The sequence below is a fragment of the Pseudophryne corroboree genome, chromosome 1 (genome assembly GCF_028390025.1).
Source record: "Pseudophryne corroboree isolate aPseCor3 chromosome 1, aPseCor3.hap2, whole genome shotgun sequence".
NCBI classification, from domain to species: domain Eukaryota; kingdom Metazoa; phylum Chordata; class Amphibia; order Anura; family Myobatrachidae; genus Pseudophryne; species Pseudophryne corroboree.
The window spans coordinates 262,047,418-262,064,629 of NC_086444.1; the positions used below are offsets into that span (position 1 = coordinate 262,047,418).

General features: G+C 46.4%; 1 protein-coding gene across 1 annotated transcript in view; it reads right to left on the reverse strand.

Annotated features, from left to right (window-relative positions):
- Positions 1–17,212, reverse strand: part of ALDH7A1 (aldehyde dehydrogenase 7 family member A1) — a 137,266-nt gene that overhangs the window by 61,789 nt on the left and 58,265 nt on the right. The window contains exons 7-8 of the mRNA XM_063964240.1: positions 16,269–16,313; positions 12,457–12,534 (exon numbers count right to left, since the gene is read on the reverse strand). Coding sequence (XP_063820310.1) covers positions 12,457–12,534; positions 16,269–16,313 — 123 coding nt within the window. The remainder of the gene's footprint in view (positions 1–12,456; positions 12,535–16,268; positions 16,314–17,212) is intronic.

The following is a 17,212-nucleotide window of genomic DNA, read 5'->3' on the forward strand; positions in this document are numbered from 1 at the left end:
ATACTGGGGTCCTGTACTTTAGTACCATGGGGAAGTCCCAAAGTACCCAAATGGGTGGGATGGTGCCGAGATCCCTGAAAAACTGCCTGACCAAACTGAAGGTCATCCTTGGCCAAGGTATCGAACAGACAGAATTTAACAAATGTGTTTGAACCAGACCAAGTAGCAGCTCGACACAACTGTAGGGCCGATACTCCAAGGACAGCCGCCCAGGAAGATCCCACCGACCTCGTCGAGTGGACTTGAATAGAAGTCGGTAAGGGAAGAGCCGCCGAAGTATAGGCCTGTTGAATGGTCAACCAGAGCCAGCGAGCAATAAAATTCTTAGAAGCCGGCCGACCAAACTTGGAGGCATCATAAAGGACAAACAGCGAATCAGATTTTCGATGACGAGCTGTCCTTGTGACAAATCTTCAGGGCCCTGACTACATCCAGGGACTCAGGACCAACGGAAGCGTCAGACAACACCGGAACCACAATAGGTTGATTCACATGAAAAGCTGACACTACTTTTGGCAAGAACTGAGGGCTCTTACAGGATAAGGCCACCCAATTCAGACACACGTCTGGCAGACGCCGATGCCAATAACATCACCGTCTTCCAGGTGAGAAATTTTAACTCCACCCTATGTAAGGGTTCAAACCATTCCGATTGGAGAAAGGACAGAATCACATTTGTGGTCCCACGGAGCCGTGGGAGGTACAAAGGGCGGTTGCAAATTAAGAACTCCCTTCAGGAAAGTTTCCTATTCAGGCAACATGGCAAGTTGTTTCTGGAAGAAAATAGAGAGCGCAGAAATCTGAACTTTTATGGAGCCTAACCGTAGGTCCATATCCACTCCCGCTTGCAGGAAAAGTAGAAAACGTCCAATTCTAAATTCCACAAGAGAAACATTTCTACCCTCACACCAAGAAACATACTTTTTCCAGATACAATGGTAATGTCTTGACGTAACCATCTTCCTGGCCTGGACCATGGTGGAAATGACCCTGGAGGGAAGACCGCTCCAAACAAGAATTTCCCTCTCAACTTCCAAGCCATCAAACGTAGCTGCTGAAGTCTGGATAGATGAACGGACCTTGTTGAAGAAGATCGTGGAGTGGTAGAGGACAGGTATCCTCCAGAGCCATGGTTAGGAGGTCCGAGAACCACGCCCGTCGCGGCCAATCTGGGGCAATTAGATTTGCCTGAACGCTTTCCCTTCTTAGTCTATTGAGAACACCTGGGATCAGCGGTAGAGGAGAGAACAGGTACATCCACGGCGATGTCAGCGCATCCACTGCAACAGCCTACGGATTCCTCATTCTGGAGCAGTAACGGCATAACTTCTTGTTGAGTCGAGCAGCCATCAGATCTATCTGCGGACATCCCCACCGGTGAACTAGCTGTTGAAACACCTGGGGATGTAGGCCCCATTCTCCCGGATGGAGGTCATGCCTGCTGATGAAGTCTGCTTCCCAGTTGTCCACTCCTGGAATGAATATGGCTGAGATGGCCCTTGTGTTGGCCTCCGCCCAGAGGAGGATTTTTGACACCTCTCGCATCGCTTGTTCCCCCTTGTCGGTTTGTGTACTCCACAGCCGTGGCGTTGTCCGACTGTACCTGGATCGCCTGATCCTTCAAGAGATGAGAAGCCTGCAGAAGAGCATTGTAAATTGCCTGAGTTCCAGGATGTTTATCAGCAGAATCGACTCGTCTCGACCATATCCCCATGGAACTGGGCCCCTTGGGTCACAGCCAACCAACTCTGGAGGCTGGCATCCGTTGTTGGTAGAATCCATGAGTGGATATTGAAACTCCTGCCCTCTACCAGGTGAGGAACCTGTAGCCACCATATTAGAGAAATTCGGGCTTTTGGAGATAAGGTCACTTCCCGATGCATATGAAGGTGAGACACCGACCATTTGTACAGTAGATCCAGCTGAAATGGACGAGCATGGAATCTGCCGTATTGGATTGCCTCGTAGGCAGCCACCATCTTGCCCAGTAATCGAATGCAAAGATGTATGATACCTTGCGATGACTGAGCACCGAGCGAACCATAGACTGGATAGTCGAGGCTTTGTCCATCGGGAGAAATACATTTTGGAGACACAGTATCCAGATCATACCCAGGAACTGAAGACGTTGGGTTGGTTGCAGGTGAGAAAAAATAAGAATTTACTTACCGATAATTCTATTTCTCGTAGTCCGTAGTGGATGCTGGGGACTCCGTCAGGACCATGGGGAATAGCGGCTCAGCAGGAGACAGGGCACAAAAATAAAGCTTTAGGATCAGGTGGTGTGTACTGGCTCCTCCCCCTATGACCCTCCTCCAAGCCTCAGTTAGGATACTGTGCCCGGACGAGCGTACACAATAAGGAAGGATATTGAACCCCGGGTAAGACTCATACCAGCCACACCAATCACACCGTATAACTTGTGATCTGAACCCAGTTAACAGTATGACAAACGTAGGAGCCTCTGAACAGACGGCTCACAACAAATAACAACCCGATTTTTTTGTAACAATAACTATGTACAAGTATTGCAGACAATCCGCACTTGGGATGGGCGCCCAGCATCCACTACGGACTACGAGAAATAGAATTATCGGTAAGTAAATTCTTATTTTCTCTAACGTCCTAAGTGGATGCTGGGGACTCCGTCAGGACCATGGGGATTATACCAAAGCTCCCAAACGGGCGGGAGAGTGCGGATGACTCTGCAGCACCGAATGAGAGAACTCAAGGTCCTCCTCAGCCAGGGTATCAAATTTGTAGAATCTTGCAAACGTATTTGCCCCTGACCAAGTAGCAGCTCGGCAGAGTTGTAATGCCGAGACTCCCCGGGCAGCCGCCCAGGATGAGCCCACTTTCCTTGTGGAATGGGCCTTGACAGATTTAGGTTGTGGCAAGCCTGCCACAGAATGTGCAAGTTGAATTGTGCTACAAATCCAACGAGCAATCGTCTGCTTTGAAGCAGGAGCACCCATCTTGTTGGGTGCATACAATATAAGCAGTGAGTCAGACTTTCTGACTCCCGCCGTTCTTGAAATATATATTTTCAATGCCCGGACCACGTCCAACAACTTGGAATCCTCCAACTCGTTAGTAGCCGCAGGCACCACAATAGGCTGGTTCAGGTGAAACGCTGACACCACCTTAGGCAGAAAATGAGGACGCGTCCGCAGTTCTGCCCTGTCCGAATGGAAAATCAGATATGGGCTCTTATATGATAAAGCCGCCAATTCTGATACTCTCCTGGCTGAAGCCAGGGCCAGTAGCATGGTTACTTTCCATGTGAGATACTTCAGCTCCACCGATTTGAGCGGCTCAAACCAATGGGATTTGAGAAAATCCAAGACTACATTAAGATCCCACGGTGCCACTGGGGGCACAACCGGGGGCTGTATATGTAGTACTCCTTTTACAAAAGTCTGGACTTCAGGAACTGAAGCCAATTCTTTCTGGAAGAAAATCGACAGGGCCGAAATTTGAACCTTAATGGACCCCAATTTGAGGCCCATAGACAATCCTGTTTGCAGGAAATGTAGGAATCGACCCAGTTGAAATTCCTCCGTAGGGGCCTTCCTGGCCTCACACCACGCAACATATTTTCTCCAAATGCGGTGATAATGTTGTGCAGTCACCTCCTTCCTGGCTTTTACCAGTGTAGGAATGACCTCTTCCGGAATGCCTTTTTCCTTTAGAATTCGGCGTTCAACCGCCATTCCGTCAAACGCAGCCGCGGTAAGTCTTGGAATAGACACGGTCCCTGCTGAAGCAGGTCCCGTCTTAGAGGTAGAGGCCACGGATCCTCCGTGAGCATCTCTTGAAGTTCCGGGTACCAAGTTCTTCTTGGCCAATCCGGAGCCACTAGTATCGTTCTTACTCCCTTCTGCCGTATAATTCTCAGTACTTTTGGTATGAGAGGCAGAGGAGGGAACACATACACTGACTGGAACACCCACGGTGTTACCAGAGCGTCCACAGCTATTGCCTGAGGATCTCTTGACCTGGCGCAATACCTGTCCAGTTTTTTGTTGAGGCGGGACGCCATCATATCCACCATTGGTTTTTCCCAACGGTTCACAATCATGTGGAAGACTTCTGGATGAAGTCCCCACTCTCCCGGGTGTAGATCGTGTCTGCTGAGGAAGTCTGCTTCCCAGTTGTCCACTCCCGGAATGAATACTGCTGACAGTGCTATCACATGATCTTCCGCCCAGCGAAGAATCCTTGCAGCTTCTGCCATTGCTGTCCTGCTTCTTGTGCCGCCCTGTCTGTTTACGTGGGCGACTGCCGTGATGTTGTCCGACTGGATCAACACCGGCTGACCCTGAAGCAGGGGTTTTGCCAGACTTAGAGCATTGTAAATCGCTCTTAGCTCCAGTATATTTATGTGAAGAGACATCTCCAGGCTTGACCATACTCCCTGGAAGTTTCTTCCTTGTGTGACCGCTCCCCAGCCTCTCAGACTGGCATCCGTGGTCACCAGGACCCAGTCCTGTATGCCGAATCTGCGGCCCTCTAACAGATGAGCACTCTGCAACCACCACAGAAGAGACACCCTTGTCCGTGGCGATAAGGTTATCCGCTGATGCATCTGCAGATGCGATCCGGACCATTTGTCCAGCAGATCCCACTGAAAAGTTCGTGCGTGGAATCTGCCGAATGGAATCGCTTCGTAAGAAGCCACCATCTTTCCCAGGACTCTTGTGCATTGATGTACAGACACTGTCCCTGGTTTTAGGAGGTTCCTGACAAGTTCGGATAACTCCCTGGCTTTCTCCTCCGGAAGAAACACCTTTTTCTGAACCGTGTCCAGAATCATTCCCAGGAACAGCAGACGTGTTGTCGGGGTCAACTGAGATTTTGGAAAATTCAGAATCCACCCGTGTTGTTGCAGCACTACTTGGGTTTGTGCTACTCCGTCCTCCAGCTGTTCTCTGGACCTTGCCCTTATCAGGAGATCGTCCAAGTAAGGGATAATTAATACGCCTCTTCTTCGCAGAAGAATCATCATTTCGGCCATTACCTTGGTAAAGACCCGAGGTGCCGTGGACAATCCAAACGGCAGCGTCTGAAACTGATAATGACAGTTTTGCACCACGAACCTGAGGTACCCTTGATGTGAAGGGCAAATTGGGACATGCAGGTAAGCATCCTTTATGTCCAGGGACACCATAAAGTCCCCTTCTTCCAGATTCGCTATCACTGCTCTGAGTGACTCCATCTTGAACTTGAATTTCTGTATGTACAGGTTCAAAGATTTCAGATTTAGAATAGGTCTTACCGAGCCGTCCGGCTTCGGTACCACAAATAGCGTGGAGTAATACCCCTTTCCCTGTTGTAGGAGGGGTACCTTGACTATCACCTGCTGAGCAAACAGCTTGTGAATGGCTTCCAATACCGTCTCCCTGTCTGAGGGAGACGTTGGCAAAGCAGACTTTAGGAACCGGCGAGGGGGAGACTTCTCGAATTCCAACCTGTAACCCTGAGATACTACCTGCAGAATCCAGGGGTCCACCTGTGAGCAAGCCCACTGTGCGCTGAAATTCTTGAGTCGACCCCCCACCGTTCCTGAGTCCGCTTGTAAGGCCCCAGCGTCATGCTGAGGGCTTTGCAGAACCCTGGGAGGGCTTCTGTTCCTGGGCAGGGGCTGCTTGCTGCCCTCTCTTACCCCTTCCTCTGCCCCTAGGCAGATATGACTGTCCTTTTGTCCGCTTGTTCTTATAGGACCGAAAGGACTGCGGCTAAAAAGACGGTGTCTTTTTCTGTTGGGAGGGGGTCCGAGGTAAAAAGGTGGATTTTCCGGCAGTTGCCGTGGCCACCAGATCCGATAGACCGACGCCAAATAATTCCTCCCCTTTATACGGCAATACTTCCATATGTCGTTTGGAATCCGCATCACCTGACCACTGTCGCGTCCATAAACTCCTTCTGGCAGATATGGACATCGCATTTACTCTCGATGCCAGAGTGCAAATATCTCTCTGCGCATCTCGCATATAAAGGAAAGCATCCTTTAATTGCTCTATAGTCAATAAAATACTGTCCCTATCCAGGGTATCAATATTTTCAGTCAGGGAATCCAACCAGACGACCCCAGCACTGCACATCCAGGCTGAGGCGATGGCCGGTCCGCAGTATAACACCAGTATGTGTGTATATACTTTTTAGGGTAGTTTCCAGTCTCCTATCTGCTGGATCCTTGAGGGCGGCCGTATCCGGAGACGGTAACGCCACTTGTTTTGATAAGCGTGTGAGCGCCTTATCCACCCTAGGGGGTGTTTCCCAGCGCGCCCTAACCTCTGGCGGGAAAGGGTATAATGCTAATAACTTTTTTGAAATTAGCATTTTTCCATCTGGGTTAAACCACGCTTCATCACATACATCATTTAATTCCTCTGATTCAGGAAAAACTACAGGTAGTTTTTTCACCCCCCACATAATACCCCTTTTTGTGGTACTTGCAGCATCAGAGATATGCAAAGCCTCCTTCATTGCCGTGATCATATAACGTGTGGCCCTACTTGAAAATACGTTTGTTTCATCACCGTCGACACTAGATTCAGTGTCTGTGTCTGTGTCGACCGACTGAGGTAAAGGGCGCTTTACAGCCCCTGACGGTGTCTGAGACGCCTGGGCAGGTACTAACTGGTTTGCCGGCCGTCTCATGTCGTCAACTGATTTTTGTAATGTGCTGACATTATCACGTAATTCCATAAACAAAGCCATCCATTCCGGTGTCGACTCCCTGGGGGGTGACATCACCATTATCGGCAATTGCTCTGCCTCCACGCCAACATCGTCCTCATACATGTCGACACACACGTACCGACACACAGCAGACACACAGGGAATGCTCTTATCGAAGACAGGACCCCACTAGCCCTTTGGGGAGACAGAGGGAGAGTTTGCCAGCACACACCCAAGCGCTATAATATATATGGGAACAACCTTATATAAGTGTTGTTCCTTATAGCAGCTTAAATATATCCAGTATATCGCCAAAAAATGCCCCCCCTCTCTGTTTTACCCTGTTTCTGTAGTGCAGTGCAGGGGAGAGTCCTGGGAGCCTTCCTCACAGCGGAGCTGAGCAGGAAAATGGCGCTGTGTGCTGAGGAGAATAAGCCCCGCCCCCTATTTCGGCGGGCTTTCCTCCCGTGGATTTAGATAACTGGCATGGGTTAAATACATACATATAGCCTTAATGGCTATATGTGATGTATTCTTTTGCCTTAAGGTAATAAAATATTGCTGCCCAGGGCGCCCCCAGCAGCGCCCTGCACCCTCCGTGACCGCTTGGTGTGAAGTGTGTGACAACAATGGCGCACAGCTGCAGTGCTGTGCGCTACCTTCATGAAGACTGAAAAGCCTTCTGCCGCCTGTTTCCGGACCTTCAATCTTCAGCATCTGTAAGGGGGGTCGGCGGCGCGGCTCCGGGACGAACCCCAGGGTGAGACCTGTGTTCCGACTCCCTCTGGAGCTAATGGTGTCCAGTAGCCTAAGAATCCAATCCATCCTGCACGCAGGTGAGTTGAAATTCTCTCCCCTAAGTCCCTCGATGCAGTGAGCCTGTTGCCAGCAGGACTCACTGAAAATAAAAAACCTAAAAAAACTTTTTCTAAGCAGCTCTTTAAGAGAGCCACCTAGATTGCACCCTGCTCGGACGGGCACAAAAACCTAACTGAGGCTTGGAGGAGGGTCATAGGGGGAGGAGCCAGTACACACCACCTGATCCTAAAGCTTTATTTTTGTGCCCTGTCTCCTGCGGAGCCGCTATTCCCCATGGTCCTGACGGAGTCCCCAGCATCCACTTAGGACGTTAGAGAAATTTAGGCTCCAACCCATGATCCGTAAGCTGGCGAGTCATCACATCGATGCTGTGCAGCAGATGCTTCCTTGACACAGCCTTTATGAGGAGATAGTCCAAGTAGGGGGACTATGTTTACTCCCATCATGCGCAGCTGCAGCATCATCTCAATCATCTCCACCATGACTTTGGTGAGGAACCTCGGAGCTGTGGATAATCCAAAGGGCAAGGCCTGAAACTGAAAATGGTCTTCCAATATGGCGAATCTGAGGTAAGCCTGATGAGGGGGCCACATGGGAATGTGCAGGTAAGCATCCTTGACATCCAGAGACACCAGGAATTCCCCCTCCTCCAGAGCGGACACCACCGCCGGCAGGGATTCCATCCTGAATTTGAACACCCGCAGATACGGGTTTAGAGACTTCAGGTTCAAGATGGGGCGCACCAAACAGTCGGGTTTAGGAACAACAAAAAGACTGGAGTAAAACCCCCTGTTGCACAACGGAGGAGGTACTGAAACCACCACTCCAGTCTGCAAAAGTTTTTGAATAGCCTCTCGCAAGGTAACTTTTGCTTCGGGTAAAGCTGGTAATCCAGATTTGAAAAATCGGTGAGGAGGGAGTGTTTGAAATTTTATCCGGTATCCTTGGGAAATGATGTCCCTCACCCAAGGATCCTGGCAGGATTCCGCCCCACATGTGGGCGAAGTGTTGAAGGTGAACACCTACTTGAAAGTCACATTGCTGCTGGCGCCAACAGTCACGCGGAAGGCTTAGCGGCAGGTGACCCAGTGGTCTGGTCCAGAGAGACAGCAGGTGTTGGTTTGCTTGACTTACCACGAGATCCTCTGGAAGTGGCGGAGACCCCTCAGCCCCTGCCTCTGAACCTTGCCACACGAAAGGACTGCAAGGAGGGTCCGGGGTAAGAACGTGGCGCAGCAGACGTCAGAAAAGTAGACTTACACGGGTTGCCTGGGAGATCCATTTACTTCATTTGTCTCCAAACAAGGCATTACCTGTAAAGGGAAGATTCTCTACACCCTTTTTGGAATCAGCATCTGCCAACCACTGACGTAACCAAAGAGCTCTGCACGACGAAACAGCCATAGCAGTGGTGTGACCATTAACTTTACACAACTCCTTCCTGTCCTCAGCTGGAAGGGGAAAAGTTGTTAAAAACCTCTGAGGAATTTTGAATTTTTTTATCAAGGTTCAACCAAGCTTCCCTGGCCAAGGAGTTTAATTCCTTAGACACAGGAAATGTTGCTGAGGTCTTGGGTCTAACATTAAAGTACAACTCCTCATCTGGTTCTGCCTCCTGATCCAGTATGTGAAGGATATCTCTTACAGCAAAAATGAGAGCCTCCACCCCAGGGGACAGAGAACTGTGCTTATCCTTATCATCATCATCCACATCTGGCTGATCAGAATCAGACTGGAGTACCTGTGGCAGTGAGCGTTTATGTGAAACCACTAGAGGGGGCTGAGAAGCCTTTTTGGTATCTGATGCTTTGGCCACACAATCAATATGTTTTAACACCTGTCTCTCTCTTTTAGCTGCAGTTAATTTTGTATCGACATTCTGAATCATGCTTTTAAAAGCTATCTAGCCAGTCAGGTGCCTGTGAGCTGGGTCCCTGTGGAGGTAAGGAACATTGGGGGTCATTTAGAGTTGACTGCTCGCTAGCAGTTTTTAGCAGTGGTGCAAACGCTATGCCGCCGCCCACTGGGAGTTTATTTTAGCTTAGCAGAAGTGCGATCGCTTGTATCGCAGAGCGGCTACAACATTTTTTTGTGCAGTTTCAGAGAAGCTCAAACCCTACTCAGCTCTTGCGATCACTTCAGACTGTTCAGTTCCTGTTTTGACGTCACAAACCCGCCCAGCGTTCGCCCAGCCACGCCTGCGTTTTCCAGAACACTCCCTGAAAATGGTCAGTTGACACCCAGAAACGCCCCCTTCATGTCAATCACTCTGCGGCCACCAGTGCGACCAAAATGCTTCGCTAGACCCTGTGCAAAACTACATTGTTCACTGTGCCCGTACGACGCGCGTGCACATTGCGCCGCATACGCACAACTGACATTTTTTAACAGGATCGCTGCGCTGAGAACTAATGCAGCTAGCGATCAACTCTGAATGACCCCCATTGCTAACACATGAGTGACCCCGCTGAAGAAGAAGTTGAATTACAAGCAGTACACATCACCATGTCCACAGACATCATACACCACTATAAAACATTGCATCCCACTGAACAAACACCTCCACACAGTGTCCCTGGAGTGACACTGAGGAGCGGACACCAGCACACAAACACAGCAGTACAACGTGTAACTAAATGTATGACCTGACAATAGTACAGTGGCGCCACCGCTGATGTGCTGCCCCCTTTCTATGACCCCCTGGTACCAGCACAGAGTCCTGTAGCAGCGTGGGTCTCTGGAGGAGCAGCGTGCATGCAGCCTTGACCCGCAGCAGCAGGCAAATGGAGCCTTCCCGCCTCAGGTCCCGCTCTAGGAAGCCCAGTCATCTGTAATTTGCGCGCAGTCTCTGATGAATAGTTTATACTGGCCATGTTACAAATCAAAGCATAATATGCAGACACAAGCCTTTATATGACAGTGAGCACTGAGGGGCATCTGCCCTTAGCCAGTTTGTCCGCGGCGGGCACCGCAGCTCTGGGCCCGTGACCGCCGTTTGACCTGCCGTCAAAACTGAACCGGGGACCCGCTAACCGGGACCCCGGTGTAACACTCACTGCACCTTGTACTTCAGCATCTGTCAGAGGGTGGTGGCTAGCTGCCGGCGTGGACACACATACTAACTATGTGTGATCAGTACATCAGGAACTCAGTGTCCTGTCAGCTGGGATTACGAAACATTAACCCTCAGGAGGTTGGTTCGGTCCCCCGTCTAAGTGCCACGAAGCAGGTAGCCTGGTTGCCAACCAGGACCTACCTGAAAATAATAAACTAAAATAAACATAAAGGAAACTCTCTGGAGCTCCACAGAAATGCACCCGGCTCCTGTGTACATTTTTCTAAATGGAGTCTGGTAGGAGAGGCATAGAGGGGAGGAGCCAGCACACGCATACACACTAAAGATTTTTAAAGTGCCAGGCTCCAGTGGACCCAATCTATACCCCATGGTACTAAAGTACAAGGTCCCAGTATCCACTAGGATGTAAGAGAAATATATGTAACAAATAACAGCAATTGTAAGGTTACTACGCAAAGTCGGGTTGTCTTTAAACCTTGGAACAAACAATAATGGTTCTCCTACTGTAGGAGAACCAGTGTTAAAACAGAAAGCATAAACAGAAAAACATGACTATGAATAGTTTTCATGAGTATTACTATCTATATGAACTGAAGCTGAAGGGGTCTTAATATTTTAAATATCCCAATGCATAAAAGCCTCAAATCAAGATTTAGGGGTATATTTAGTAAAAAAAAAAAAAATATGATTTTTAGGTCGATTTTTTAAAACCGCTGTTTTTATAAGTAGTATAAAGTCATTTTTGTCAGTTCCATTCAAAATCAACTGCAAATAGATCTAAAAATAAAATCATCATTATATCTATATGTTAATAGCGGAAAGACAACTTTTATAAAGTTACTTATTTCTAGGATACAGTTGATCTGAGCAGGGCACATCATAAACCAAATTAAAGCTCTTGGTTTGTAGATTTGCAGAATTATACTGGTATTGTAATTGGCTCTTTTGTTATGTAGGAAAACGTCCGCCAGCCAATTACAATGCATCACCCTTGTGCTCTTTGAAAATGTGACAGTTGGAGAACGCTCCCTGTGCACTTGCTGGGTGACCAAAAATCGAGTACCACTTCCTACTGATTTTCTATTGGACAAAACAAACCACAGGCAAGAAGCTTCTATGGTTCCTCTAATTCTGACTCTCTTCAGATGGTGATTTGCATACCGCAGGAAAGTGGCCAGCATTGCATAGCTTTGAATGGTCATAGGGCCTCACTCAGAGATGTACGCAAACCCTATGATTTGTGTACATCTTCGATGGTGAAGCACCTGCACATGCGCAGGACCAGTTCTGTGCATGTGCAGAACAGGTCCGATATGGCACGCCTGATTGACAGCCTGTGGTCGTTTGGGGGCAGGGAGTGAGCGCAGCTCGGCAGCGTTTTATGGGCATGCTGAAGCAAGGGTCTTCAGATGCAGACTTCCTGACCTAGACTACGAAGCTGCAAGGACAATTTGAGTAACCTCAGGATTACTCAGACGACCAATGGTCTCACAGATTATCTCAGATATTTGATGCTGTCAGCACGCGTATTAGTCAATTGTTAATAAATCTCAGATTTTCGGTGTATTCATAAAAAAACATTAACGTTTTTCCGAGGTTTTGGCCGGGGTGGGGGGAAAGAGTGAATTTTTTTTGTTCGATATTGCCTTTAGTAAATCTCCGATTTGGTCAGAACCACACAATCGATCTTTAGTAAATACACCCTTAAAAGTAAAAAAAAAAATTATATAAAATGAACACAAGTTACATTAGCTTCTTTCTTTAAAAGTCTTTCATTAAATATATCACATGAATGCACATACTACAATCTGCATAAAGTTTCCTCTGGTAGTTTAACAGCCATGCAAAGTAAAACAACCTGAAGTTAATTAACTCACCCAATGTCAGCGCCACCACAGGTCAAAGAGCATATTGCACCAGGCAAGTTATTGTCTTCTAGTACTTGAGCAACTATTCTGTGAAGTGTAAACACAATTATAGTTTATGGAGTGTTGTCTAGGCTGAATGTATGGTGCATCAGCTTATCAGCACAGATGCGGTTTCACTCTAGGCCACAAGCCATGTATTACTCACAACCCTTTTGCAAAGAAATCAGCTTTGAACATGTCCTATTACTTAAATTGAAATGTTAAGACTTGCACAATGATGATGCCTGCCACTGTATTGCAAAGAGCATGTAAAAAGCTTCAAAGGGTCCTTGGAAATTGTATAAATAAAATAAATTAGCTGGAAAAACAGCATATACAATAAGAAAGCAAATTGCGTTGTTTCTTTTACCTTAAGGAAAAGAAAAAGGATAAAACACAATAGCAATTTTTGTAGAAGGTCATGCTGTATATATAGAAACTGCTTTATCAATTTATTTTTTTAAAGCAAACTTTCTAAGTGTACTGTAAATAATTACATCCATGCCCCAACACTACATTCAATTTACAAAAAAAAAAAAAAGATGGGTAGTGATTAAGTGACTTATAGTTATTGTAGTTATTTAATAAGCCATTAGCCAAATTTCGTTCTTCAGCTTTTGTTTGGTTAAGAATAATGCGATCTAGCCGTGTTCACATCAATTACTGTCATTATATATAATTAACACAGCTGCAATGATAAAAATAGCTTATTTTACTTGCTGCATTAAACAGAATGATTTTATTCGGAGCCGCTCTGAGTCACCAGAATCCGGCGGCAGTACACTCACTGTGACTTGCCCCTTAGTAACCGCCGACAGTATAGTCAGATATTATTCATTTCATGAGAACTATAAAGGGCCAGTGGAGACATTTCTGCCGTGGATGCTCTCTCTTTAGAATAGGCAGAACAAGTTGCCCTTGTACACAGTGTTAGGATTATTATTTTATCAGTAACAATTATTTATATGGCACTATACATTTCCAAAGTAAAGGTACAAATCAGGGAAAACAAGGTGACAAAGTGAAATACAGTATTTGACAAAGTAATATATTTACACAATACAACTGTGGGCATAGCTATAGCTGATGCATGGGTGGTATTCAGTATGCCAGCTGATGGGATCCCGGCGCTCAGTATAGTATACCAGCGCCGGAATCCCGACACACCGACAACTATTCTCCCTCTTGGGGATCCATGACCCCCCTGGAGGGAGACTACATAGCGTGGCGTGTGTGGCGAGCGCAGGGAGCCCGCAAGGGTCTCATTTGCACTCGCCCAGCTGCTGGGATCCCGGCTGCCGGCATAACATACTACACCCGTACGCATATAGGTTTAAATTGGGTGCACACTGGGCGATATACAAGCTGTCTGAACGAATGGCCAATACATCGCTAGCGGGTCGGCAGGTGTATCAAACGATATGTCTGTGAACGTCGTCATTCAGACATATCGCGTCAGCTGTGCAGCACAGCCGATGGCCGATATATCTACAGATATATCAGTGCCTCTGGCTGTGTGTACAGGCGGTCTACTGACCAACTACACTTGCTGCAGGGGCTGACATCGCAACTGGGCAGGCATTTGGATTGCCCGCCAAGCTGTAAGACAGGACTGATACATCAAGTGGCCGATTAGTAAGTGTATATGCTTACCTGGATCAACCACTCTGTCGGCGTGTTGGTGGGTCTGTCAGCATCTCTGTGTGGTGCTTACCCAACTTTAGTTACTAGGCCTAGGGGGAAGGATCAAGCAGGAGGGGAAGATGGTCCTGCTCGCAAGAGTTTACATTCTAAAATACACTGTATACCTACAAGAAATAATAAGTAGTGCAACTGTGTGACAATATGGTCACTGTCAGTTGTCCTGTGTTAAGAATAAAAAAAAGAAACCTAAAAAAAAAATGCCATCCAGGACCACTGCCTTTTTTCCCTTCGGTAACTACTTCTCAGTGCATACATAAGTAGACACTAAGGGGCACGACTGCAACATGCCATTGAGGGGCAGATTTATTAAGCCTGGTGTAGTGATAAAGTGGAAGGTGATAACGCACCAGCCAGTCAGCTCCTAACTGCTATTTTTCAAACCCCGCCTATAACCCGGCAGTTAGGAGCCGATTGGTTGGTGCGATATCACCTTCCACTTTATCACTTCACCAGGCTTAATAAATCTGCCGCTCGATGCCTTATGGTGCCCATACACAGTTAAATAGAGTTGGTTCATGTAACTGCCAAATGTATTGGTCTCTTGAAGCTTTAATTTGGTCATTCACATGCTGTACACATTGTTGGGCAAAACCCAACAGGGCACCAATAGTGCAGTCAGTAAATGGCAATGGTCACATGGAAACCATCCAACCGCAGCTATCATCAGTTCCTACAACAGAGAGATGTCTATCTGTGATCTTTTTGGGACCATTAACTAAAAAAAAACTACCCAGTTACCGTTATAAATCACAGAGTGTGCTGGCAAGTAGTTTTCAACCAGGTAGATTATGTACGTAAAACATATTCCCCAAAAACACAATACTAGCAGGAATGCATCAGCTTTGTCAATATCTAATGTAGAACTTCTAAAGTAGTGGGAACTTCATATGGTTCAAAGCGCCATTATTTATTTTACTTTGAAAACACATTGGTTTTCTCTCACTGGAGATCATCCAAAATCAGTTTTAGTTCTCTCCTTGATAAATTGTATACAGTAGCTGTGTGCTCAACAGCAAACTTGTGTACAAATTTAATGCAATGATAAAATATATAATTGATTGGAAACCAATTTCCTATAGGCTACATGAAATCTTAAATGTCTAAATGATTCACAGAGAGGGCTGATAATGTTTCAGATACATGGATAGACACTGGACGACCACGAATATTAATATTCCTGTTTTAGGTGGATGAGTATGGTGTAATAATGTGCAGAGCCGGCCCTAACCAATATGATGCCCTAGGCAAGATTTTGGCTGGTGCCCCCTTGCACAGACACTAGTTCCGCCTCTGACCCTGTATCCCTTTGCCAGCACTATCACCCCTCATCCATAGCAGTCCTCATTTTGGTGCTCCTACCCCCTATATTTTAAATAGGAACAGTGTGCACATTCAGTGCGCAGCCCAAAATGGGGCGTATTCTTGCTGGGAAGGGGCATGGCCACACAATAATTCCTCCAGTTGAAATTACACCACACAGCACTGCAACTTTATTCACATTATATCATGCAATAGTGTCTCTTATTCACATTACATCACACCATATTGTTCTTTTTTTACATTAGACCACACAGTAGTGCCCTTTCTATACATTATGCCACAAAGTAGTACACCTTATACACATAATGCCACATATTAATGCCCCTTACACATATGACACACATTATTAATGCCCTTATACACATAATGTCCCTTACACGTATGCCGCACATTAGCACCGTAATGCATTTCGTATGCAGATAGAGTTGCAGTCACACACAGAATATAGGCATGCTGCATATCATTTTAATCAGCAGAAGCTGCTTGTGCCCCTAGGCATTTACCTATGCCAGGGCCGGCTCTGATAATGTGTCTTTCTAAAGCCTTTTTGGACTGTGAACATCTAGGATCATCAAACTACACCTATACTCTACTATGAAAATTTACAATACCCCCACTACAGTGTAGGTACATATAATGAAAAACTAAATATTCCATTTTTTTTTCTTAGAACACACAGTAACACTGATAATAAGCTAAAAAGGAGTACAGGCACAGAAAAGGTCAGTAGATTAATGGCACATAACTGTGTAACTTACTTTGTCACTGCCACACTAGTGAGGGATGTGGTGGGAGCACCCTTCCTAAATAAGCAAAAAAAAAAATTCTAATATTGGTTTAACCAACAGACATGGAAAAAAAGCACATTTACCCCGACACCGTAAAGAACTATTTCAAGTGAATCAAGTCAGATTAAAATAAGGCAGAAAAAAAAAAAAAGAGAAAAGAACAAAAAGTACTATCTGAGTATGTAAGTGGACACTAGTGTTAGGAGATACAGTCATATGGCACAAACTAAATAACTCCAGTATGGCCCCAGTCCTCGGCAGCAGAGTGGCCGCAGCATACCCCCAGCAACAGAGTGGCCGCAGCAGAACCCCGGCTTTGATGTTTCTAAAGTGGAACCATGCCAAACCTGCTGGAAGTGGGAAACACTGCAATAAGGGACTGTGATTGGCTAGTCGCCATATAAGACATTTCCATCTGTATGGATGTCTAACGTCACCGCAATTGGGTTATCACCTTCCACATATCACTTCTTTATTACTTCTCCCCAGGCTTAATACATCTGCCCCTTGGTCTCTACTTCCGCTATTGCGTTCCACTGTGGGACGCACACAGTTATAGGGAGCAGACACAAGGCTTGAACTTCAGTCTTGGGTACTGAAAATTATCTAACACAAACCGTAAAAGTAAAAAATGGGAAAAAAGTAAAAATAAAAGCCTGCAATACGCAGTGAAGCAGATGACTTGGCTGTATACAATGTCTTCCACCTACTTTTCTATGACTGTATGGGAATACATGCATACATTTCAATAGGTTATTAAGATTCTTTTCTTATTGTAACACACACACATATATATATATATATATATATATATATATATATATATATATATATAAAATAAGAATTTACTTACCGATAATTCTATTTCTCATAGTCCGTAGTGGATGCTGGGACTCCGTAAGGACCATGGGGGG